The 25,158-nt window shown below is 31.5% G+C and overlaps 1 protein-coding gene across 2 annotated transcripts in view; it reads right to left on the bottom strand.

The window, feature by feature from the left end:
* Positions 1–7,605: 7,605 nt before the first annotated feature.
* LOC143045990 (glutamate receptor ionotropic, NMDA 2B-like) overlaps positions 7,606–25,158 on the bottom strand; it is a 56,355-nt gene continuing 38,802 nt past the window's right edge. For both annotated transcript variants that reach the window (XM_076218900.1, XM_076218899.1), the window contains 9 exons: positions 23,721–23,868; positions 22,326–22,512; positions 20,859–20,984; positions 17,058–17,278; positions 13,998–14,158; positions 12,681–12,862; positions 11,702–11,937; positions 9,947–10,110; positions 7,606–9,146 (listed from right to left, as the gene is read on the bottom strand). In XM_076218900.1, the coding sequence (XP_076075015.1) occupies positions 8,771–9,146; positions 9,947–10,110; positions 11,702–11,937; positions 12,681–12,862; positions 13,998–14,158; positions 17,058–17,278; positions 20,859–20,984; positions 22,326–22,512; positions 23,721–23,868 (1,801 nt within the window). In that variant the 3' untranslated portion in view covers positions 7,606–8,770. The remainder of the gene's footprint in view (positions 9,147–9,946; positions 10,111–11,701; positions 11,938–12,680; positions 12,863–13,997; positions 14,159–17,057; positions 17,279–20,858; positions 20,985–22,325; positions 22,513–23,720; positions 23,869–25,158) is intronic.

Genomic DNA, 25,158 nt, shown 5'->3' with positions numbered 1-25,158 from the left:
GATTTATATAATTCGTTCTTATGTTGTACTGTTACTCTACTATCCCAAATTGGGGGGGTTAGTTTGGATCCTGCTAACATTTGTAACCCAGCCACATTATGTGTGTTAGTGCCTGTTCTAATTCAGAAGCCTGGTTATCGTTTGTTGATGTGTTACATATTTGTTTTTTTTTTGTTCATTTTTTTATACGTTAATAAGTCCGTTAGTTTTGTCGTTCGGATTGTTTTACATTTGTCATTTCGGGATCTTTTGATAGCTGACTTTGCGGTATGGGTTTTGCTCATTGTTGAAGGTCATACATGACATGTGGTAGTTAATTTCTGTCATTCTGCATCTTGTGAAAAGTTGTCTCATTAGGAATCATACCACATCTACTTTTTTATATTGTCATGCTAAATGAACGAATACATCCTTTACATCAATTATTACCATCAACAGATTATTTCCATATAAAAAAGTGGGATGCGTAATAACATAATAACCGTGTTTACCATTTTTATGGCTCATTAACAAAACCCAAACTTTGTTAATTTTTTCTTCTATTTTTTTTTTTTTTTTTCACATGTAATGCATCTTTTATAAACTCTTTTAAATGATAGATATCTGAATTTTGAAGATCATAATGTATGAAGGTGTTTGAAAGACAAAAACTTTGTAGGTAAATTTTATGAAAGGGAAGGCGATTGCAGTTACGACGTAAGGAACATATCCGATATCATCTGTGAAACGGTTATTCCATAACGGTCAACCAATCGTGATAGCGTTCGTAAAAGGAGTAGGTCCGGTAAGGGCCGATTTTGGCCTCAAATTTCAGGTTCATTTGACGAAAGATTTTGGACACTTTTTAAACACTTAAGTGGCTATTTCAGTTGATTCAATTAGTTTATGTGAAAGATTTTATCTGATTTAGTCATTAAAAACGGTCCGATTCAAGCTTAAAAATAAAAAAATCTATCAAATATGCCCAAAAATGTCACTTTTCAGATGTTTTTTGTCAAAAATTCATCCTTAACCTTTATATATCTTATGTATTATCATCAAATACAACTTACATTTCAATATTAAGAATGAACACAAATGCGGCCAATTTAACTAAAATGCTAAAATTGTAAAGATTTCAGTAATTTAGCATGACTTAATGATGCTAGTACCCGATAAATGTGCATTGTATTGTCAAAAACAGCCCATATTTATGTAGCAGCTCCAATAAATGATTAAAAGTTTACATTTTATCATTTTTGTAAAACTGCTATATTTTGGGGCCAAAAAGGGGTCTTACTGGACCTGCTCCTACGAAGGGATGATTTCAACTTCACCATTTGGAACACTCTCGGTTTAATAGCTTCCTTGTGAGTAGCAACCCTCTATCAAGAAAATCATGATATGAAATACAAACTCGAGAATATCGTATCAATTTGGAGATATATACACCGTATGCAGGTGCTGCTGGAATGTTGCTACTTAGAAATGGAAAGTTCACAATTGGAATAGTTATCAAAGGTAACAGGATTATGATTTGATACGTCAGACGCGCGTCTCGTCTACATTAGACTCATCAGTGACGCTCATATCGAAATAATTAAAAAGCCAAACAAGTACAAAGAGCATGGAAGACCCAAAATTCAAAACCGTTGTGCCAAATACGGCTAAGGTAATCTACTCCTGTGATAAGAAAATCCTCAGTTTTTCGAAAGCCTAGAGAGGGTTTAAAACAAAATGGCAACATTTGCATTAGAGAGTTTAGAAAATATGTGCCTATTTTCATTTACTTCAATTAGAAAAATGCATCTTAAACTAAAAAATCATCCTTTGACGTTACACAATCGTTAATTCCATATAGGTGTACCACTGTATGGTACTTGCTTGATTTGAATGGTCAGTTTATGTTGTAAATTTTAAGTTTATTAGTTTGTAAAAGATCAATATATAAGTAAAAGTAGTTATGGATAAACGTTAATAAACGAATAATTCAACGAAATATTTAACAAAATGACACTAAGTAGGCGAAATTCGGTCTTTACAAATTAAAAAATAGGTAATGTGACACAAAAACATTAATCCTGCAAATTAATGTATTCTTGCAACAACACTTCATTACCATGGTTTGTCTATAGAGGTTTGATGAATGTACATAGATGATTTTATATAAATTCATCGTTGATACCAGGCCTAACATTTTGTCCGCCTACGATTCGTCGACATAAGACCCATTGAAGCTAGAATAAAAAATAAAAAAGAGGCCAAATGAAGTATGAAATTAATAAAAATGTGGACCCACAATTCCAAAAGGTTTTACAAAATACACCTAAGGATGTCTTTTAAAGGGGTATTTCGAAAAAAAAAAATCCCAACAAAATAGGTAAGTAAAATAAGAATACAAGATTAAAGAAAATGAAAACAAAGCTATAAAAACCCGATCTCCTGAACCCAACCACATTGAGAACCCCCAAAGCAAACACGAAAGCTGGATGAATAAAAAAACCGATCCACGGCAATACAGGCCTATGACCCAAAGAAACATACTGTACTGTAAGACAAATAATAGGAACCTGTAACGTAAATACAATGATACACAACATCAGCACCTACAATCTATTACTCAAGACCATCCGGTATTATTTTTGAAGTAGACACTGATATTTATCTTTTAGGTTTTGGAACTTTACGATAATCTTTATTAGAAAAAGGAGACGTTCTTTGACAGAACCTGGCTCATTTATATTTTGCTCAGACGTCGATGATCTTTTTCAAAGTCTGAGTAGCAGCTGCAAGATCTTTCATAACGTACTATGTTAGAAAAGTACTCTTCACAAGCGGGTTATGTTGCTAATATGCTGAGGAAAATTTATAATTTAAAATTCGTTTGTCTTTGACGCTGCTACGGAGATCAACGCTGGAGTCAAATCATATATCTGAACATGAGGCCGAGTATGCTGAGGAAGTGGTTTTCATTAATTTCTAGTATAAATTTGAGAATGGAAATTGGGAATATATCAAAGCGACAACAACCCGACCATAGAGTATATAGGTGGTTATATTAATGTTACTGTTCAATATTTGTCATTTCTGTACCTTTTATAGCTAACTATGCTGTATGGGTTTTACTCATTGTTGAAGGCCATATGGTGATCATCGATTTTAAATTTCTGTTTAATTTTGGTATCTTGGAGAATGTCTCATTGGCAATCATACACAGTCTTCTTGAATTTACTGTCAGTAAATGACGCGTATCCTTTAATAGTGATTTATTACCAAATTCACTAACATTTCAGAATTATTTAATGAATGCGTGCTTATCTTTGTTAAAGTTATTTGCATCTTGACTCGGGGAAGATTCCTATCCTGGCATATATATTTAACTGAAAACTGTATGTTATCATCTTTTGTCTTGTTTTCTTGTTCAGTTGCTGTTTATTGAAGCGTTCATCGCTTCGTTTTGTTCATATTCAAATGTCATATGGTTATATTTGCTTTTTCATACCATTGTAAAAAACGAAATTTATAAAAGTAATATTATGCAATTCAAAAGACTATTTATTAGGATCGGAATTATCTTCACTTTTGCAGTTTCAAAATATGAATATCAACCTAAGTGATACATTTATATCACTCGTCAGCTTATGTTTCTTTAATGAAAATGGCACTAGACGCTTTAAGTATCTAGTTTTGGGCAGGAATTCAGCTTACTTTGTGAAAAATCATAAAGAGTCAAGGAAAAAATACACCGAAGAGGATATCACTGCGATGCTGGACTTTTTAATTGACAACATATTTGTTGAATTTGGAGGTTTGGTCTTCTAATAGACTATTGGAATCCCAATGGGTACCAATTGCGCTCCTCTACTTGCAGATTTATTTTTATATTCCTATGAAGCATAATTTATCCAAGGGCTTGTACAGAAAGGAGAAAAGAAATTAGCCCAGTCTTTTAATTTCACCTTTCGTTATATTGATGATGTACTGTCTCTTAATAATAATAGATTCAGTGATCACTGACATTTAATATATCCAAGTGAACTTGAATTTAAAGATACTACCGACACAGATAAATCTGCTTCATATTTAGACCTTTTTTCTCGAAATGACTACTGATGGTAGGTTGAATACCAAAATTTATGACAAACGCGATGATTTTAATTTTCCTATAGTCAACTTTCCATTTCTGTGTAGTAACATCCTAGAGCATCAGCATATGGAGTATATGTGTCTCAATTGATACGTTACTCTAGAGCTAGCTCAAAGTACGTTGATTTTGTTGAAGGAGGAATACTGCTTTCTCAAAAGTTGCTAAGACAGGGCTATGAATCAATCAAATTAAGGTCATCACTCAAGAAATTTTACGGTAGCCATTATGAGATGATTGGCCATTATGACAAAAGTGTGTCAGAAATCATATCTGATATTCTACCCCAGTCATAATAACCTTCCATTATTACCGAACTGAACAAAGAAATAACACACCGGGTGTCTTGTACGGTGCAGGAAATGCTTACCCTTCCAGAGCACCTGATTTCACTCCCAGTGAAAATCGTGTTATTTCTTATTTATTATTTATAACTGTTGATGTAAATGTCTTTTGGTTTTGTGAGTCTTTCTTTACTCCTTGGTTTTGATTGTTATTGTCTTATAGTTCACTTTAAAGATTTTAATATTTGTCAAAATTAGGTAATTTTTTATTTGATATCTCCGTAATAGATTTGGACAGTTAGATAGTGTTTAACAACACTGGCACTTTTGGTTAAAACATGAAGAAAATCAATAATAGTTACATCACATTGTATTATTTAGTTCGTCTGGAAAGCGTGTTATCTGTACTATTTCAAAATCGTTTCTTTGGCGAAAGGCGTCATCTTTGCTATGTGCGTTGTTATGAAGGGTTGTCATATATGTTCAGTATATTTTGAGAACTATGTGATTCAAATATTTTTTTAAATAAACTATACTGAAACGCATTAATAAACAAATGAATTTATTTCCTTGATGCAAGGTAGAAATACTACCAAAAAGTGATTCTTTTTTTATTTAATGAATTTTAAAGAGCAATGGATATTCTTTTTCAAAGCAGGTGATGCAACCTGACTTTCTAGCTTTTGAGTTATGCGATTCCATAGATTTGTTTGTTGCCTTGAACTGTCCATTCCTCTTCTTCGTTGTGTCTAAGGTGAAATTGGACAATTTAGTAAGAATAAAGATATTTGTTTGTTCATTCAAAGGTTATTTTCGATAACTATGTTTGTAATACGATCCTTTGCTCGAAAAAAAAAATATGAGAAAAAAGAGTTTCTAGTATAGCCAAATATACCTCGTAGAAGGCGCCAACATTACAATTTTGAAACGATTCGAACAAGAATTTCTATTGGAATTGCTACCAGAACTGCAAAAAGTCTTTACTTCTGTGTCATTAGTATTTGATTTGTTCTTGTGTTTGATATCTACTTTACCGGTATTGTCTGTTTATTGATAATTCTTGTATTTTCTTTTTGTATGTACACTGATCAAGACGAACCTAGCCTCGCTCATCTTTTCAGCCTATTCTATTCTCTTAGTTTTTACAGGCCTTGACTTCGTTTGTTCATTCGTCCGTCGAAAGACCTTGGGTAGAAAACTTTCGTCAACGATTTTGTGGTTCAATGGAATGGAAAGATTTAATATATCAGATATGCAGCTTAATATTGTTAAGTTGTAGCGAGTTAGACATTTTTACATCTGCCAGGTTGTCACTTTCTGTTTGCCAATTTAACAACACTCATTAAACAAGAAATTCTTTTCAATTTTTTTCTGGTTTCTGTAAAGGCGAATCGTTTTAGTATTTGGTCTGCAGCTTTATCATGTTGAGTTGTAGCAGGTTTGCAATGTTTACATCTACCGTCTACTCACAGTTTTCAGATATTTTGAAGTTTTACAGCATTCATTATTGTACAACGAACATATTAATTAAACTTTTTACTCTACTGAAAAAGAATAGTTTGATGTTTTGTCTACATATCGATAACTTTCAGTTGAAATGAGTAAGCAATATTTACAGCCGCCATGCAGCCACATCGTATTTGTCAATATTTTGAAACTCTCGTTGTACAAGAAGGATTTTTGTCACATGTTTTTGTCTTAAATGAAAGGGAATGATCAGTGTACATGTAACTTCAATAAATTGCACACTGCGAGGTAGGATCAAGTAGGTTTAGATCCGGAATTGGTATATTTTATATTTGATTTGACACTTGAAATTGATTAATGATCTATTGTATGAATACCATGGACTACCCAGTGTAATTCTAGAAAATTACAATTCCTTAGCTTCATGCCTCGCCTGAATTTATTTTCTGAAATTCACTTTCATGAAGACTTTACCTTGTTTTTTCGTTCTCCTTTCTCTGGCATTACAGACTATCTGCTTCCAGTCATTTTACACTACTCCTATGTTGGAAGTCGAGCTCTTTACTTACACTGAGATGAATATGTGTGACAATCAGGATTTTATTGTTCGTATAAAAACCGATTGTAGCGGGTTTTTTTATGAACTATCTGCTAGATTCTTGCTTTCGCTCTGGTATTTCTGATCCAATGGTATGTTTAGTACCGTGAGTAATATATTTCATGACTTTAAGGAAAGTTTACCTGTTGAAGAAAACGTTTGTCTCATGAGGAATTCCTACATGACTGAAATAAAAATAACCATTATTGTTTATTGGTACACATGGCAGATATCTCTTTTGGAATATGGGTCTAACATTTGACCATCATAAGCTTTCAGTACCTTTGTTGTATTTGCAAAACCCTTCGGAATTTTTGGTCCTGTATCCTGCTGAACTACGCAGTTTATTTGGCTTTTCTAATTGTTTGGATACAACCATAAGAGTTGAGTCTTTTGTTAACGAAACACGCTTCTGGCGTTCAAAATTGTGATACTGGAATCTATGATGAGTTTATTCGCTGCTTAGGTAGCATATTTGCTCCTCTCTTTTCTCTAAAAGACAATTGGTATATATCATTATAATCTATAATTTGTTTCACAGCTGTGTGTTTCACATAATACAAAGGTTTTAAAACTATTGATTGGCTATTGCATTGGTCTGTTCTTACATCTTACATAAGCAATAGGTGGAACCGGCACTGCTCAATCTTCTGGAACAATCTAAATCACTACTGTCTTTTGGTTGTTATATTTTAAAAAGAAGATGTGGTATGATTGCCAATGAGACAACTCTTCACAAGAGTCCAAATGACACAGAAACTGCCAACTGTAGGTCGACACACGTCCTTCAACAATGTTGTGTTTTGTGTACTGTTGTTTTTTCTTTCATCGTCTTTCTGGTGTTATCTTTTTTGTTGCCATGGCATTGTCAGTTTGTTTTCGACTAATTAGTTTGAATATCCCTAAATTAGTATCTTTTTTCTCTCTTTTAGAAGACGTCAGTTTATGTAAAAACAGTTATCAGTGAGCAGTTACCGCATAACTAACCTTCCAATAAGGATTGTCGTTCATCTTAAGATGTTAGAGTGCCAAGATTACACTAACTTAGGGATGAAAGAATTATTATTGTATTATTATCATTATAATTATCATCATTGTTAATTATTCTATTTCAAATAACAACAATACAAAACTCATATTTAATATATTTGGAATGAAAGAAAAGATAGTTTTACATTGAAAATCTCGTTTATTTTATTTGTTTTATTTACATAAGCTCAATTATTCGTTAATGACAGCGGTACTAAAGGAAGTGAAGTAAATATATAATTCAGCTTTGTCAATGTGACCATGACCATATGAAACTGTGAAAGAGAATTCTACTATGTCAATTATGATGAGTATCACATGAAATATAAGTTATGTCTTAAAGTGTCTTTTCATGCTGGTAGTTTATGGTGACATAAAGGAATATCTTAATTAAAAAGTTTGGACTTAAACCATTTGTAGATAAGAAATAGTAAAGTCACAGAAAATAAATTTTAAGAAACAAAGATATAATTTACAAAATAATTAAAAGTGTGCAGGTGGTGGTATCAAAACAAACAAAAGATCAGAGTACATATTTTAGTTCTTGTTAATTCACGTAATCTGTAGCTTCTTCTGTATTACCAGTTAACTTTGATAAACACTAAATCAAAGTTAACATTGTGTATAATGATCACTTTCTGTGTAAAATAGGCACAGATGATCATTAACCATGTGACCTCAGTCGATGAAAAAACTGAGTTTTGAGTAATCGCAGGTTCTTTCGACAGTTTGTATTGCTTATTCTTTTATATTTGACAATTATTTTCAAATGAACCTTCACCAGAATATAGAATTATTTTCATAACAGCGTGTACAACCGCCATAATTTTTTTTGGTAATAATACCGAATTATTTACCTTTAACTAGTTTGTCATCTGCTATCGATAACAGTGATTTAAGCTCACTCAGTCTGTCAGAGGCCTTCCAGTGGAAATTTAAATAGAATAAAAAAGTAAAGTACATGCAGGTGCACGAGAAGAAAATAAGGGAAGTTTAAGTTTTCAACATTTAAATCAACACACAAGTTTAAGTTATCTACTAGTTATTTAGTCATTTATAACCTTTGGAGACCCACAGTTTTAATGTCTATGACACGAACGATATGACAACAGGGCGTTGCAGACGAACATTCGCCTAATCTGACCCAGTCAATTGATAACCTGAACGCGCCAAGAAATGGTTATGTCCACGCTGTTATGAAAATGATTCTATATGCATTAAACTGAAAGCATATCAACCTATTTACACTGTTTAATTTGCCGACATATATCACGTGATAGAATCATCCGGGTTCTGTGTTGGAAGTCTTACATAATAGTGACCATTATCGTGTTTTGCTACTTGTGATTGGCTGTTTTCAGGAAGATCAATCATTACAGCATTCGTATAACTAGAGGAACGTTTTAATGATCGCCTGTTCCATCGAGGATTGTCAATATTCGTTAATTGTACTTTAACCGATTCATCAGAACCATGTCTAATATGTCTTTGTTTAAAAGCTTCATTAGCTGAACTAGGAGATTGTTCCTCTTTCGCTTTGTTTTCAATATCATTATGAATTTGTACATGTCTGTTTAATGATAATGCAGGTGCACCATTAAGCTTGTGGTTCTCTCGACATGCACCTTTTACTGTTGTCACATTTCTGTAAAATAAACATGAGTAAGACATTATCACTAGTTATTATACAATCATTGGTTTTTGAAAAATAATCTTATTTGCATAGGACTCGTTTCCGGTATTTTTTCTACATCTCCTTCCTTCTTTTCTTTTTTAATCATCTTTGTTCGAATATTCCAAGTGGAATAACGAGTTAAGAACATCGGTAATTTACTGTCGCCTTTTATTTGACTTTAACCAGTCTTATATAATTAGTTTTTGTTACTATATTGCAAATGGTTTCATGCATCTTTTCCCAAAACGTTTTTCAGTTTGAAACAAATTCAGTTTTTAAATTTGTAATTATTATTGACTCCCCATAATGCCTTTAAAAAATTCCTAATTGTGTCACTTCAAATAAGAAATATTTTAGAGAAGAGTACTTTTTTATGTACAGTTTTTTATCTTTACATCTGAAAAGTATTTTAAATATTTATTCAAACATTGTAAACTATCGACAGTGTTTTAATGGGCAACCATTTGATATTCTTGTAGCGAGGAGCATTTTTTATGGGTTTATTCATTTTCATCGCCCTTTTTTATTTTTTTTACTTTTGTATACAATTGTGTCCAGGCTGCATTTTGTGTTGCAGAATATTCATTTTTAATCATGTCTATCGCAACGTTAATGCAACGTTATTCATTTTCAGCTCTTATACATCCAGTTTTTTTTATGAAATTCTCCATCAATCCGAACCCCTACTCATGACAATCAAATGGCTATCCCTTTCTGATCACAAGTTCCGTTTCCTTCTATTATCATTTTAAGTTTCTAAAAAGTCTTACCGTAGTTGGTCTTGTAACTTCTGAATTTTCAACAATGATAAATCTAGCTCGTGCTTTGTTTTCCATATCTGAAGTTCACACACAGCGTTTTTACATCTGTGCTTTCTGTGTATATCTAATGCTTCCCTGACTGACTGTTCAAAGTTCAAAGATTTTCCCATACTCTAAAATTGCAATAATAAAAATGATATACTTTTATTACATGAAAACGGGGTCAACTGAAGGACGCTTATTGGCGCGAGAGTTTCTCGCTACATTGAAGACCCATTGGTGGCCTTCGGCTGTTGTCTTCTCTATGGTCGGGTTGTAGTCGCTTTGACACATTCCCCATTTCATTTCTCAATTTTATTATAGTATTAAAATAAAATACTAGAGAAGATAGCAAACTGATAAAAATCGAAAATTGTAAAATAAGTAAATTATTACAAAACTTCTGTTTTGAAAGTTATAATGGTGTGTATATTCCTGTTCTAAATCATGATCTCATCATTGCCTTTCTATGTCTTTTCATGTTTCTTGTTCTGTTGCAAATTTGGTAACAGTAGTAGATATTTCAAATTAAATTTGAATAAAACGAAATGTTGGATATTTTGTCAACTAATGTACTGCGTCAAAACACATTCAATAAAGAAAGATACATGTAGCGGTCAAGATGCTGACTCAAATTATATACAAGTACGTTTACTAAGTGTCTAGTTATTATCTGACTCGTCTTATTTACAAGTGTATGCTATGTGACGGTTGACATGTTTAGCTTGTTATATGGATTGGCGCTTGTTCATATTTGATGTCGTTCGTGTCCTCGTATCATTTTTAGACACTTTTCGTTGTTGTGTTGCTGCCTCATTGACATTTGATCGCATGTTTGTTCTAATTCACGATTCATTCTTTCAGAAAATAATAAAAATTTAAAAAAAAACGTTCAAATGTCGGTGTTATTCATCTCTTAAAGACTATTTTTATAACGTTTGGCATACTAGTCGCCAATAACGTGATTCAATACCCAAAACAATGCAGAGAGAGAGTCTGTGTATCGAGTACTATATTGATGATCTCTTTGATGATAAATTATATCAGGGGAATTGAATTTTGCAACCCATCTATACTAATGGTAAAACTAGACAATTCTTATAACATTACCAAGTAGACATAAAAGCCAAAGCAGGATGGTTATAACGGACAAAAAAAGAAAAGAATGTGTTTTCCAAATAATTTCCCAACTAATCCTCAATATATTATCATTAAGGATGATTATAAACTACTGTTGACATACTACATTTAAGGTTTACGGCCATATGGATTAATTTGGTACGGAAAGTGTAGAAATATGGGTCACGGAGCTTTGTTTTAGCTACTAGTATTGCATTATTATCATGTGTTATTATATGGATAATACCTTGAAAAACATATTTGTGTAAAAAGAAAACTAAACGATAAATAAAGTATGAGACCATAGCTCTTGTAATCTACCTAAGCTTTCTATAAAATAAGTGCATCTTACTCGTTTGTTTGTTTATTTTTTATTTTTGAATTTGCTGTACATTATTGATTTTTTTTTATCTCCCCTTTAATTTTTTGGATTAAAATAATAAGATAAACCTTTGATTTTCTGTCCGAAAATCTGCAAATATGATAGAGATGTAGGCTGTTTTCAAAATTTAGTTTGGCGGAAGATCCTCGATCTTCCATAATTAGACAGTTACAGAAAAAAATGAAATCTTATTCCAGTCATATTTCATGTGGATGCATACTTACCAAGCTTATTAGTGCACAACATCCACTTTTATCATAACGTCGCAGACAACTTCTACCAAATTTAAAATATATATGCTCTAAAAGAAGGAGTAAACTTCCAAGAAGCATACCACCAGCTAGTAATATGAAAGCGCTGGTGAAATTTAAGATACCAATATTTTGACTGTGTTGACCTCGCTTTTGCTTCCTATGGCAAGCACCTGCTAACCAGAATTTCCTTAACCGTTCCAATTCCCCTAAAACAAAATAACATTTTATTAGTCTACCTGAGTCAGAAACACTCAAACTCAAATCTTCAACAATTAATTATAAGGCAAATAGCTAAATAAATATAATGCCCCTGCTGTCCGTTTATATCTAAATGGTAATGATTAATTATAGCGTCTGTACAATAATTTTAAGATAACGATATTATGAATGAATTATGTAATGATGTAGTAAAAGCAAGCTACGAGTAATTTTGTCACATATGCATATTTTCTAAGATTTGTTTCGCTTGTCTATTATTTAACTTTGAAATTTGCCTATTTTTCTGTGTTTTTATTTTGACATTATGTTCCCCGAAAACAAATAACACTTTATTACAATGTATTTAAAAAAGAATATGTGGTATGATTGCCAATGAGACTCTTCACAAGAGACTATAAATGACACAGAGATTATCATCTTAGGTCACAGTACGGCCTCCAACAATTATCAAATTCCGTACCTCATTACATAGTCAGCTATACAAGTTCCTACCTTAATTAGGAAAACTCAAACTCAAAACTTCACAATAAATGTATGATGACGATACACTGAATGAATTCTGTAATACTGCATTGAAATCAAGTTACAAGAAATATTTGTCACATTTGCATATCTCCAAAGATTTATTGCGCTTTTCTATTATCTTACTTTGAAATTTGCCTATTTATCAGTGTTTTTTATTTTGACAATATATAATCAGAACAACGCATACTACTTTTAGTATTTTTACCATTTTCCTGTAATTCTAATATTATTTCATTGATCTCAGCCATCAGATCTGATCCTTTGGGAACACCTACTCCATATCCTGTCATAGCATATCTCTCCCCTACTGTGATTAAATTACAATCTTTGTCTATACCCACTTGGTACTCTAATGGTGTAGCATCATAAATGAAAGCGTCGATCTTCCTATGGTGAAATTAAATCTCAAAGTAATTACAGATAAAAAGGGTGTGATTGCAGTTGTGAAGGCATGAGCAATCTTATAAGAATTTCTGATATAATCAGTTTTATATTTATGAACTTTAGCTTGGCCATCGCAATATTGTCAATATTCTGAGGAGCAGTATACTTGTTGATTATTAAAATAATACTTAATTTCTTCTGTCAAGATAAAATGCAGAACTTCAATTAAACTAATAAAACTTTGATAAATCATATACACGATTGAGTTTCAACTTTATTAACATTTAGATAGATTTTTTTGGTTGAAATCGTATGTACAAATTCATAATGATTAAAGTTGTTGAATCTTTGTGTCTTTTGTTTCATGTAATATCTGTATCTCTCAATTCACTATTTGTATTGTGTTCCTCGAATTTCATACGGCAACGTTACATTAAGTGACCATGTCTGCCATTGTTATGAATAAGATATAAAACAATATATTCTACAGGGAGATAAAAAACTAAAAGAAGGCGACATACAAAAGAATACAGACAGAAGAAGACAGACAGACAAAAGGAGAAAGACAATACCATGCTCGAAAGTCAAACGAGGAAAAGACAAATATCAAAACCTTACACAAAATATAAGATTGAGAAGTTCAAACCCAACAGAGTGAGATGACAATTGTATTTGGGTACCGAAAATATTTTGAGTTTTCCTAATTTTATGGGTGTCAAAATGAATCACGTAATATAGCATGCTCAGATGAAAGCTCTTGTATAATATTAAGATAAGAATGCAAATTTCTGGAAGTTTTGATTTGTAGGTTTTGAAACAATGTAACGAGATCCATGGAGATGGCGCACCGACGGACGGACTGACAAAGGAGAACCAGTTTACCACCTCTATTAGAGCGGGGTTATCATAACACATGCGTTTATAAAATTTTAATAGTTAACTAATTAAAGAAAGGAATTAAAGAAAAAAAATAAAAATAATAAACCATTCAGTAAAGTATATGATTAACTTAAGAACGAAAAACAAATTCTTCTTAGCTTTTGTCGCTGAAGATCAGAAAAACAGTTCTTCACATCAAATGTCACATGTATAGTGTCTATCCGCTACAAAAGAAACAAACGTATCCACAAGAACTTACTGTGCTTTCAGCGACTCTATGCCCTCGGCTACTGTGGGTTTATTATATGTTTTCATATACGTGAACATCTGTTTGTGATTCTGTCTCAAGTTCTCTTCTGTACTACCATTTGGTACTGTAGCGAACTTAAAGGGAGGCTTCAATGAATTAGGATTTCTAAGCTACAATGGTAAAAAACAGGTTATCAATTACTTCAGCTTTTGTTATGACTAAATTACACGAATAATGTATCTTCATATCAACAGTTGTATATGTTTAAATTTCACGATGCACTCTCAGATCTGTTTCAACTCTTGTTGTTCGAAGTATATGCGTTTTGTGTGTTTTTGTTTGAATGTTTATGTGGGGTTTTGGGGGGTTTTTAAGGTCTTTCCTCTACAAAGGAAAGACCTTATTGTTTTTCTTCCGTTTTTTCTTTTTCTTTTTTTTCTTCCAACATTTTTTTGACATGCTTGCCTCTTGTTTCTGATAAAGTTATTAAGACCAAATATGGACCATTGCTAGACCTCACCAAGATGTATTACCAAATGACCCTGTTAAGGATTTCATCATCCCTTTTAGGAGTTATTTCCCTTTTATTGATTTTTTTCAACATTGTCCCCCCTCGTTGGTTTTAAAGATATCATGACTTTAATTGGACATAATGTGGATCTCATCATGATGTATTACCATGTGAGGCTGAATAGGATTCCATCGTCCCCTATGAGAGTTATATCCCCTTGAAACAATTTCTTTCCTTTGCATTTTTCTCAAAAAGTATAAGAGATAGAATCGATTTGAAAACGACAACATGTACAGGAATAGATGGCAATGTTAATGAACATGTACAATCATTTTGTTACTAACCCTTATAAGGAGTTATTCCCCTTGAAAAATTGTACATAATTTTAGAAAAATTGTATCTCGAGAACCGAAAGTCGTAAAGACTTGGGACTTACATCAATAATCCTAAGTTCATGTGACCTTTAATTTGCACCCAAGGTCAAAGGTCACCGAGTGCAAAAAAAAATTACGCTGCAATTTCAAGCTGTCATATTAGGAAAACGATAAGACTTTACTGCATACAAACAGCGTATAAAATGTTCCTCTCGACGAGCTCTACATTTTATATGATAAGTCCAAAAATGTCCGACTGTCTGTTCAAAAGTTACAACAGGATGATTCTTAAAAGTATAGTATTTTGTGTATATCTTTTTAAAGGTAACAGATATCAACCTACTATAAACTGCAAAGATGATCAGTAGTTCAAGACCTTCAATTTGAGGTCAATGTCAGGTCATGATGAAATTTCACCTTGACCTTCACATTATACTATGACCTTGACCTTGTGATATTTGAAAGGTCAAGTGGTCCTGAGTTGAATAATGATAGTCCCATGTCATAACGACTTCCGGTTCTCAAGTTTGGTATTGCATCATATATTTGATGATTAATTGTGACCTTGGTGAACTTTGAAATTGTCCCAATTCTTTACTATAATGTTGTCCTTTAACTGCAGATCATTTACCATTTAACAGATTTGAGATATCTATTGTCGTTTTAGAGATAATGCAGTTTGAAATTTTGCGAGCCGCGGCATGTATTTCTGAATCAACAACATCTTACCACTTAAAATGTTTAAGAAATTGAAGAGGTTAACATAGTTATATGTTTGACCAAATACCAAAAACATTCCATGGAAAAAAAGACCAAAAAATCATTTTGAAATTTTCATGTTTTGCATTGACTTTGTAGGTTTCATAACTTCTATTTATATCGTTCATATTGCATCATTTTTGGCACTTTGTCAAATTGGGTCATCTGATATATCAAATTGAAGGTCTCAATAAACTCTACTTAAAAATGAAAAATTTAAACCTCTTTTTCATCCCAGGTGGAAGGGTGGGGTCATTTAGTGCAAAAATTCAAATTTCTCAGATGGTAAGGTTGTCGCATATCAAATGAAAGAACATAAAGCGTACATTTCAAATTTCAAATTGACGTCCCCCAAAAATGTGTTGGATGGGGTCATTGAATGCAAAAAATAAATTTTCTTTTACGATTGGGTTGTTGTATATCAAATGAAAGGTCATGATGTGTACATTTGAAATACAAATTCCCAACCTCCAAAAATTAGTTGGATGGGGTTATTAAGTGCAAAAATCAAACTTTCTAGAACATGGCGTTGTCGCATATCAAATGAAAGCTTATCTACCCTGTGTTACATATATCATACTTCCGATCTCAAAAATGTAGGCGGATCAGGTCATTAAGTGTAAAAAGCGAAAAGTTTCAGAAGGTATGCTTGTCGTATATCAAACGAAAGGTCATACAAAGTACATTACGAAAACATCACTTTTACAGGAAAGACCTTTCAATTGTTTTACAAACAATTGAGATACTAGTTTTTTGTTGTTGTTGTTGTTTTTTTTTTTTTTTGTTATTGTTTATGTTATTTTCTTCTTTTTTTGGGGAGGGGGTGTTCGTGTTTACATTATATAAATCTAATTGATTATATAATTAATTATTAAATAATAAGTGACATGCATTTTACAGATATAAATGATGATTGTATAGATGCCTCTATTCCTCGGAAAACCATTAAACATTTACTAATAAAGTTCAAATTTACATCAGTATAGTGCCACTGTAAAAATATAATGTGACAAGCCCTTTGATTTATTATGATTCTAATTACATTTATTAATCGAAGAGAGAAAGAAATGTAAAAATAAGGTTTAAATGTGTGTAAACATACAGTTGCAACTGCATCAGGCAAAGTTCACCTTGTAAAATATTTGTTTATGTAGTCTGAATGTTTTAAGTATTCAACTTGCCAAACTCTTGATTTCAATCAAACATGGCGAATGCTACCATAAACACACATTCAGTTACATACATTGATCAATTTCGAATTGCAACAAATTGTCAGTTTACGATGCTAAAGTTTCATTTTGAAATATCATATACTGAATTTGGTAATGAAAATATTAAGCTTGGATGCATTGCTGAAATATCTTCAATCTTATTAGTAAAAACAAGTTGGCAGGAATCTTTTTAAGTTACAAACAAGCAATTTACCCGCCAATCCGTGATACCAGATAACTTATAATACTCGTCTTTTGTTATCATGAATGCAGCAAGATTGGCAGTATAACTTGCAAGGAACACCAGGGCAAACAAAGCCCACACATTGGTCATAAATCTACTGGCCACCCCTCGTGGATTATCTGTTGAAACCGAGGCGCCGAACAACATAGACCAAATCAACCAAAATGATCGGAATAAAGAAAATTTGTGATCTGAAAATAAACATGATAATGAAACAGATATCACCTTAAGATCATTTATAATATAAATAAGCATGAGCATCTGTAATAAAGAATTAGAAATAAAACATAGTCATAGCATAATCAAAAAGAAATTTTATACTCAAGCAATGTCCTAAGGAGAAAACTGTTATGGTCTGCTTGTTATTGTCTGAAGATTAAGCATATAGCCGAAAATTTTTTTTAAGTAATGCAACTTTATTTCGGTTAGCCTAGTCGCTTTTATTTTTACAACTAATTCAAAGTAATAACTGCCTTAAATATCAATTACAAACTCTTCACAAACAGAAATTAAATTATAGGAGCATTTTATCTGATGAGTAACAAAACATACATTTACTTTGTACCTACTCCCACAATTCTTCAAAAACAATATTATCTCTTTTTAGGAGAGCTCATTCATATATGTTTGAAGAGGGCTTTTAACCGAAATAATGGAACTATATATTATCCTTGTGTTTAAGTATTACATCGATATTTGTCTGAACACTTAAATCAAAATTCGAATAGTCTATCATTTGATGAATTAGAAACAGCAATATAATTTAGCTCAACTTGAAGCTTTATACAATAATTAGAGGATCTTTGACAATAGTCTGACACATGAATTAGGTTTGTACAAATATGATGCCATCAAGAAATGACATTATAACCTTTTATGCCAAACGATAGAATGACTTCAATTTCTTAATACTATTTATCCTCGAAATTGGAAAAATATTTGATTATTATTGTACCGAACATTTGGTTTAGTATTCAGTTACATTAATTGCAATCATTTTATTTTAAGTGTTGCTAGCTGATAGCACCAGTGCTTTGGTTAATTCGATGGCTCCGTTTTTCACTATGATAAACTTGTTAAAATTTTATTCTAAAACTACAATTAATCTATAATGCATCAATAACGATATATAATTCGTATGAAGTTGTATCAGACATTAATATGAATTATGGAAGTTACAAATTACTTTTTGATTGTTGCTAGCTAAAATTGGAACTATAGCTTAACAGTTGATCTCGAAATGCATCCACGAGTCTTTATAAAACAAAATTAAGTCAACAAATATTTGATAATCTTTTTGTGTTATGTAACTTACTCTTCACAAACAAAGCATTATCTGAGCACAATGTGTGAACAGCTATGCACGAGAACAGTTTGAGGAGCAATCAATAAACATGGATGTTGTAGAGTATAAAAACAAAAGGGTTTTTACTTTAAGTGGATAAGTTCATATTTATAAATTAACTCTCACAAAACTTTGAATTTTGAAATATTAAGGCTTTTCTACCTCAGGAATAGATTACCTTAGCTGTATTTCGCAAAACTTTTAGGACTTTTTGGTCCTTAATACTCTTCAACTTCATACTTTATTTGGCCATTTTTTATTTCTAAGTCACTGATGAGTCTTTTGTAGTCGAAACGCGCGTCTGGTGCAAATATAAATTTTCAATCCTTGTATCTGTGATGAGTTCATATATGTTCACATATAGAATTATTATAAGTAAATGATTGCGATAAAAAACAAAACAGAATGTAAATTTCAGTAAACACAAAACGCTTTCAATTTAGTTCTTGACTCGTTTATACAAAAATAACACTTCTATTCCCTCAAAAAAGTAAAAACACAAAAATACTGAACTACGAGGAAAATTCAAAAAGGAAAATCCAAAATCAAAAGGCAAAATCAAAAGTCCAAACACATCAAACGAATGGATAACAACTGTCATATTCCTGACTTGGTACAGGCATTCTCTAATGTAGAAAATGGTGGATTGAACCTGGTTTTATAGCTAACTTGTATGACAGTCGTATCAAATTCCATTACATTGTCAACGATGCATGAACAAAACAAACATACTCAAAGAGTAAAAAATGTCAAAAATAGGGGTACAGCAGTCAATATTGTCTTATCATCTTAATATCACTATAAAAACAACAAATGTAACGAAGAAGCACAAAAAGGCATACATCAAATTTAACATACTCATTTTGTTTTTCTTATACGACTTAATTTATTTATGTAAAGTCTACCCATAAAGGATAGAAGGTTTTCAGTACTGGTGTAAAATTGCGCGTTTGAAATTCGCACAGGTAGACATAAAAATAATTTTGTCGTTCAAAGTATGACGGCATACATAAATGCAGAGTCACGTTAAGTAGATATAACAGAAAACAGATTTAACAGTAAAAGTAATTATAATAATTAATAAAATAATTGTGTGGTTCAAAGTATGACGGGATACATAAGTACAGTTTCACGTCAAATGTATATCATAAAAAACAGACTTAACAGAAAAAGTAGTATTATTGAATAAAATAGTTTTGTCATTCATAGGATGTCAAGATCCATAAGTAAAAGTAATATTAATAAATGAAATAATTTTGTCGTTCAAAGTATGATGTTTTACATAACCACAGAGTCACTTCAAAAGAATATCTCAAAAAAACTGATCTAAAAAAAGATCGATCTGTCATTGTCGTGACGCACTGTTTAGTATATTTTGTTATTTCAAAGGGATTCAAATTCTAACATGAAGCGTCGATCATTGCTCATTATACGACCTAAGATTTTTTTTTTTTATATCAAACGCATTATCATATTTTTGCACTCTTCAACCTAAAAGAGGGGTAAGCTACGAGATATGAAAAAAAATAATATATGATTTTTGTTTGTCCAATCATTAAAGGGGCACTAGTTACGAGATATATAAAAAATCTAAAGTTTGATTTTTTTCCGTTTCATTTAATAATGAAAGTGAAATAGTGAAAGAATAATTCGCTTTTAGCTGTAAGCTTGGTTAAATTTAATCAAAATAAGTTAAGAAATATCGCTTGAATTATTAAACCTCATTGAAGCATATTCATATGATGTTCAGTTTAACTGCAGAGCTAGGGATTGGGTTTGCATGTATTAAGCGCGTTCCGCCATCAAGAGGAAAAGAATGTCAACATTGGAAGTGAAACAAATGTGAACTTTTTCGTTGACAACCCAAAAAAAAAACCACATTCTTATGCAGATAAAAACGATGATAAACTCATTTTTTGTTTACTTATACCTTGATATTAAACAGACCTTGAAAAAATCATGTGCAAGTAGTTGCAATCTATATATATTTATATTTATGCTTGTATCGATTTTTGTAACTGTCGGAGGTCTTCGGAGGTTATCTCGATTGTAAAATACATGGCGTCTAGACTAAAAAGACCTTAAAATGCAGATATATGTTATCAACTCTGTGCATTGTTAATTGACTTATTACAATTTTGATTTTTTTACGTTTTAGGATGTTATAGATCAAATTTGAAAGTTTGAATCAAAGCGGTTATTATGAGTTTGGCAATCAACATTGTTATCAAGCAGAGAAAAAAAAGAAGTAAAGTTATAACGTTTGAAAAGTTTAAAATAGTTATTTCTTTTTTCTATCTTTCTCATCATTTTGTTATATGTTTTAACAGTCAATATGGTATGACTGTTTTTTAATAAATAACTTGCTTTAATCATTAGAAACCCCGTTGAATTATACCCGACACTACAATTTACCTCAAAGTTACCTCGCAAGCTTGTTCGTCCTCTATTAAGGCCACTTGGACTTAACCATTCGTAAATGAAGATTGATGCTCCTGTTGCGTGTACGCTGAACACCAATATTAGGCACCATGACGGGTAATCATACGGTTCTGTAAATGAACAAGCTTAGTTTTGAATATGATTTTTTTTCAATATTTTTCTGTTCATAGACATCGTACAGAAAACTAGATATCATTCTCGTACAATACAACATATTTGAGAATGGCTCCTTTAGCATAATGCTGAACTGAACACATTTTATAGAAATCGACCTTCAAACAAATTTGCATTTTTTTCATAATTTTCAAACGAATATCAAAATTGTTTTTAAAAAAGTATTGTAATTATCAAAATGAAATTTACATTTACATTTTTTCACTAGTTTTGTTTTTTTATGTTCAGGATCCTCAATTCTCTCAAAAAACAGAACAGTAAAAAAGAGAGTTGTGGATTATACATCAATGACATCATTACAGTAATTTCAAAGCACAATAAAACGGTTTACGCATTTCTACAAAGCTTATTGTTTATAAAAGTATATTATTATATAATATAAAATTTCAATGCTGGTATCTATGATGAGTTTATTTACAACCGCTGGGTCGATGCCTCTGATGGGGAGTTTTTATTACCGAGGGTATAACCAGCCCAGTAGTCATTTGGTACTGTAGCGAACTTAAAGGGAGGCTTCAGTGAATTAGGATTTCTAAGCTACAATGGTAAAAAACAGGTTATCAATTACTTCAGCTTTTGTTATGACTAAATTACACGAATAATGTATCTTCATATCAACAGTTGTATATGTTTGAATTTCACGATGCACTCTCAGATCTGTTTCAACTCTTGTTGTTCGAAGAATATGCGTTTTGTGTGTTTTTGTTTGAATGTTTATGTGGGGTTTTGGGTTTTTTTTTTTTTGTTGTTGTTTTTTTTCTGTTGTTTTTGTTATTGTTTATGTTATTTTCTTCTTTTTTTAGGGAGGGGGTGTTCGTGTTTACCTTATATAAATCTAATTGATTATCACCAGCCCAGTAGTCAGCACTTATGTGTTGACTTGCTTTATCATTGATATGTTCAAATTATAAATTAACTGTTTACCAAACTTTGAATTTTTGAAATACTAAGGCTTTTCTAAGTCCGGGATAGATTACCTTAGCTGTATTTTACAAAACTTTTAGGAGCTTTTTGTCCTCAGTGCTCATCAACTTCGTACTTCATTTGGCACTTTTAACATATTTTTTTTATATGAGCGTCACTGATGAGTCTTTTGAAGACGAAACACGCGTCTGGCGCAAATATAAAATTTCGATCCTGGTATCTGTGAAGAGTTTATTATTACAATTGCAATTATTAATATCAAATTGTAAGTTTTATAACTTTTTTTGAAAGCACAAAAAGAGGAGGAATTGTTTTCTACCACAGACACTAAATACAAGTTATAACTACTATACCTAGGAAAGCAGTGGGTGATATAGCACCCTTTCGAATGGATACAATGATTGTAATTCCTGTCTCAAGGAATGGGATAGAAAATTCTATATGTTCATTTCGTGCTGGTGTTATTTTTAAAGATGTCAGCACCATGTCTGCTTTCCGATCCTTAACCTCTTTAATCAGACCGTTCCACTCACCAGTTACCTATAATATAAGCAAATGTTATTTTAAGAATGTTTAGTTTTTCAAATTTCAATAATTATATTCTAGACGAAAATTTTAAACAGCAAATGTTTTTTTTTAATTAAGAAATCATTACTCCTTGTATTCTTTGAAAAAAAAATAATCGACTTTTAAAATCAACAGATTCATCTTATATTTCTGACTATCATTTTTTTAAGTCTTTTATAACTAAAGCAATTCAAACTTAAGGTCAATAGTTGATTATGCAGTTTTAATTCAAAATGTTATTTATTTTCATGTTGATGGGTTTCTTTCTTATTGACAAACAGCAATAGAACTAACAAAATGTAAAACATAATATCGAACTGCATGGTAAATTAAAAAAAGGAATAACCATACAACAAAAGTTTTCAACCAACAGAACGAGTGAAAAAACTAAACGGTGATATTCTTGAGTTGGAACAGGCAGAACAAAATGTGGGTTTAACCAGAATTTATAGCTGGCTTGCAAATATGTATAGTCACGATTTTTATTAACTTTTTTTTTAACATTTGTCACAAATGCCACTAACTTGCACTATTATCCTTTTATGTAACAAATTCCCAAAGCCTCCACACTTTATATAATGTAATAAAAAGGAATTGTTCACAAGAGAAATGCCATTTTGATACCAATTAAATTTGTTCCTCTAAGCTTAAAGAAGCACTTGTCAGCATGTAGTGAAAACTATCCCCATCTGTACCCTTGTCTTAACGCTGTTAAAGAGCTTAATTTCTTAGCACATTGACAATACAAAACGATGTGTTCTCCTTAAACTTAATTGATTACGCTTCATCTTGTGCCAATGAGTTTTGTAATCCGTATCGTCTAACGTTTAAAACTACTTCAACCAATTTCTTTAAAATCGTTACTAATTTGACGTAAAATCTTATTGAAACAAATCAATTTCACAAATTAGGTATCACATTTATCAACTTTGAGCAACACTATTAATTGTTTGAAAACCATTATCGTTTTGTAGGCTGGTATTGTATAATTTGTGTCTTTGAATATTATAGGCACTTCTGGCAAGACAATTTAATTCTTCAGTTGCTTTAATAAAATGAAAACTTTTGAATCGATCTTTTATTTGAGGTCATGCATTTAAACTTCCTGTTTCAGCAGATTCCAATGAATAATTAAAATGAAAGAGGGTTTTTTCAATAACAATAGTTTTATAATAAACTACCTGGTCAGGAAGGCCCCAAGTTTGATCCGGGACTTCGTAAAAATCGTAATCAAATTTCATCTCTGTGCTGAGAATCTTCAATAGGTCAACACATAACCCGGCGCAGCATCGCAAAACTGTGTCGTTTGCTAAGGTACTATCGTTTCCGCTAAAAAAGAATAACACAATATCAATCATGTCAGTGGTTTCAGTACAAGATGAAGTATTGATATGATCTAAACATGGTCTGTAGAAGCTCTTTACATATACCCATATCCTTGTTTCTTACTTTAAATTTATAATATGAGGCTGGCATTGCCTGTGAATGGGGACGAATGTTTTTTTAATTCAAACATGTTAAAAGAAACGGAAATACCGTAACGTTTCCGATTTTGGTTCTGTTGTTAGGGATTTAGTTGTGACGTTATTTAAGTTATGACGTCATATTCAATGTAAAAGAAACGCTTTCATCAGGTAACGTTTTTTAATATCAAACAATTATTAAAAATGAATTGGTATTGAGTTCCAATCCTATATTTTACTAGACTGATAAATATATATTTTATTCAAAGCTCAAAAAATGCAAACTAGACCGGAAAAAGGAAGTAGATTTCTGCGCAAATGCGAGGATTTAAAAAAGTCTGATAAAAAAGTTAACGATTTTGAGTTCATTATTGTATTGAAAAATTCAGGAAATTTTCCCGATTTTTTTTGTATTGATATTCTACCGTAATAGGGGACTTTGTCCCATATAATTATTGATAAACAAGTTAATTGTGACGATCATTTTCCTCTCAGAAAAACCGCGTGGTCGTATTTTGTTAACCATTTCAATGGTTCTGAAATTTTACTAAACAAACAAAACCACACCGAGTATTGACTAAAATAACGATACGACAATATGTGTGGTTAAAAACAATATAACACCATTTTGTTTTTTTAAATCAATTTTTGTTAAAGTAAGAGTAAACGAAATTGAGGATGTTTGTGAATTTAACTCTGCGTAAAAAAATATGAATGCCTTGATATTGTTTATTTTTTGTCTTTCATAAACAATTGAACTACTTTCTAGTATCCATCAAATCGTCCTTCGAAGAAAAAACTACAAGGAAATGAAATATTTCAATATACTTTATCATGATAATAGTCTTCAATATTGACGAGTAGCACTGAATAACATTTTGATTTTATAGAGACATGAAAACAAAAATTTTGATGTAAAGCATTTAAGATCCTTTTACATTAATATTATGATAGTTCCAGCAGATTTAAACACATTTCCATAAAACAAATGTGTTTAGCTTTATCTGTTTTAATTGGAATATGCACATGATTTACATGCAAATGTCATATTGTTCATCAGAATGAGTAGTTTTGCATTTCAGTTTTTTGTAAATCGTGTAAGCATCAAATTACCTGCTAGGCAGTTCTTTAGACGCAATAACTTTATGTTTTTAAT

The sequence above is a fragment of the Mytilus galloprovincialis genome, chromosome 9 (genome assembly GCF_965363235.1).
Source record: "Mytilus galloprovincialis chromosome 9, xbMytGall1.hap1.1, whole genome shotgun sequence".
NCBI classification, from domain to species: domain Eukaryota; kingdom Metazoa; phylum Mollusca; class Bivalvia; order Mytilida; family Mytilidae; genus Mytilus; species Mytilus galloprovincialis.
The sequence above is the reverse complement of the archived record's forward strand: the minus strand, read 5'-3'. Positions and strand labels throughout refer to the sequence as shown.